The 2,500-nt window shown below is 40.2% G+C and overlaps 2 protein-coding genes across 3 annotated transcripts in view; both read left to right on the top strand.

Moving 5' to 3' along the window:
- Nucleotides 1-2,500, top strand: part of inpp4b (inositol polyphosphate-4-phosphatase type II B) — a 765,675-nt gene that overhangs the window by 371,056 nt on the left and 392,119 nt on the right. The window lies entirely within an intron of this gene.
- Nucleotides 1-2,500, top strand: part of tbc1d9 (TBC1 domain family, member 9 (with GRAM domain)) — a 42,357-nt gene that overhangs the window by 31,398 nt on the left and 8,459 nt on the right. Inside the window, exons 13-15 of the mRNA XM_083538603.1 lie at nucleotides 1,452-1,737; nucleotides 1,932-2,061; nucleotides 2,183-2,281. Coding sequence (XP_083394729.1) covers nucleotides 1,452-1,737; nucleotides 1,932-2,061; nucleotides 2,183-2,281 — 515 coding nt within the window. The remainder of the gene's footprint in view (nucleotides 1-1,451; nucleotides 1,738-1,931; nucleotides 2,062-2,182; nucleotides 2,282-2,500) is intronic.

Below are 2,500 nucleotides of genomic sequence, written 5' to 3'. Positions count from 1 at the left end.
TGTTCAAATACTTGTTTTCCTCACTGTATATATATATATATATATATATAGAGAGAGAGAGAGAGAGAGAGAGAGAGAGAGAGAGAGAGAGAGAGAGACTAGCCATATGTATTACTCCAGTGATGTCCAAAATAGACTCTTAGAAGGATTGTTTTCTTTCAAATGGGGTCTCAATAGAAATTCACAGAGAAGCCTTTTTTCTTTCAATTGATTTATTTGAAAATTAATATTAGAAACATCAAAAGTACTTTTAAATAAACAGGTAAATTTTAGACTACACTGCAACAGATATCGACAAATTTCACCATCCGTTTACCTCTTGCTAAGCAAACTAGTGTTGTGTCTCAAACTGTACATTTATGCTCTATTTTAGATAATCACTCAGTAATAAACACTTTTCCTATTACAGTGTGCGCATTTTAAGTGTCACATTAGACACATTTTTAGTGTCTTTTGTTTAGCAGCCACCTGGAGTCCGTTTTCAGATTGAGACTCCTGTAATGGTTTTTATTTACAACTAAAACATCTACTGAGCAGGATTTCTTTCTTACTAAGATGAAATCTATCTCAAATTCTGAGCTACACCAACATTGATATCCTGCAATACTGAACTGGATTTCTATTTGTACTTTCTTATGACCAAATAATATGTGGTGGTTAAATATTTATGCAAGAATAAATTTTTTTGAATTTTCACAGTAACCTGACAATATACACATATACATAAATACACGATATTTCCAAAAGTATTAGGTCACCTGGTCATAAGTACGGTATGTGATTTTTAAGATTTTTGAATTTGCATTTCACATTCAGTCCCAATTTGCTCATATAATTTCCTCCACTCTTCTGGGAAGGTGTTCCTCTAGATTTTGGAGTGTGCTTATGTAGATTTGTGTTCATCAGCCACATGCGTGTTCTGAAAGGCAGGTGCTTATGTAGGTGAAGAGACCTGGGGTGCAGTCAGTGTTCACAAGGTGTTCAGTAGGGATGGGATCAGAGCTCTATAGCAGGCCACTCAAGATCTTCCACTCCAAAGCATGTAAACCAGATCTTCAAGGAGCTCACTTTATGCACGGGGCATTGACATGCTGAAACAGGTTTGGGTTCCCAAGTTGAAGTTTATGCACATCTAAAAACGTCCTGTACAATTGAGTGCCTCCAGCTTTGTGGTAACAGTTTGGAAAAGAACCACATATAGCAGAAAAGGTCAGGTGACCCAATACTTTTGGAACTATAGTGTATGCATGTATACATATACAATACTTATAGGTAATAAACATGCCTCTCGTGTAATGAGTGTGTTCTCTCTTTATTTCTTTCTCTCTCTCTCTCTCTCTCTCTCTCTCTCTCTCTCTCTTTCTCTCTCTCACTCTCTCTCTCTCTCTCTCTCTCTCTCTCTCTCTCTCTCTCTCTCACTCTCTCACTCTCTCACACACACACACACACAGGTGCGTTGGTGGATCAGGGAGTGTTTGAGGAGTTGGCCCGTGTGCATGTTCCTCAGCTGTACGACTGCATGCAGGAGCTGGGTGTGATCTCCACCATCTCTCTGTCCTGGTTCCTCACACTCTTCCTGTCCGTCATGCCCTTCGAGAGCGCGGTGGTCGTGGTCGACTGCTTCTTCTACGAGGGCATCAAGCTCATCTTTCAGCTGGCGCTGTCCGTGCTGGACGCCAACATCTACCAGCTGCTCAACTGCAAGGACGACGGAGAAGCCATGACGGTGCTCGGCAGGTCAGAAAGCTTGAGAGTTTGTTGTTGAGGCTGATTTTTGGTTTAGAAAGCTGCATTTACGTATTATCTTAATATCTTTCAAGTAAAGGGACAGAGCGACTGTTTATATCTGTATTAACATTATAAGATCGGGAACTTACCTGTTTTCCTAACTTTGCCAAACATTAAAGGAAATTATAAATATGTGTGTGTAGGTATCTAGACAGTGTTACCAATAAGGACAGCACCTTGCCCCCAATCCCACACTTGCACTCTCTCCTCACCGATGATGGAGATCCCCATCCTGAGGTGGACATCTTTAAACTTGTGCGCAGCTCATATGAGGTATGACGTTGTCTGTTTTTGTGGGTCTTGCTGTTTTTTTTTTAGATATTTTGCTCAGTTGTTTCAGTGATTGTAGGTCCATTTTCACTTGAAAAACTCACATAGTGTCACTCGTGTGCAGAAATTCGGTTCTATCCGGGCGGACGTGATCGAACAGATGCGCTTCAAGCAGAGGCTGAGGGTCATCCAGACTATAGAGGACACGACTAAACGCAACGTGGTAATTCTTCAATTCATACACTTTCATAACATGCTGATCATATGTTGGACTTTGGATCAGAAGATCATGAGTTTAATTCCCAACACCACCACTGCTGTGCCCCTGGGATTTTTATTGCCCAGTTGTATAAATTGTAAGTGGATCTGGATTATTAGTTTTCTGCTAAATGACATAAATGTGAATAGAAATTTTGACTAAATAAAATATACCCAGTCTCAC

This window comes from Silurus aristotelis, assembly GCF_946808225.1.
Source record: "Silurus aristotelis genome assembly, chromosome: 4".
In the NCBI taxonomy this organism is placed as follows: domain Eukaryota; kingdom Metazoa; phylum Chordata; class Actinopteri; order Siluriformes; family Siluridae; genus Silurus; species Silurus aristotelis.
This window is presented reverse-complemented; position numbering and strand designations above follow the sequence as displayed.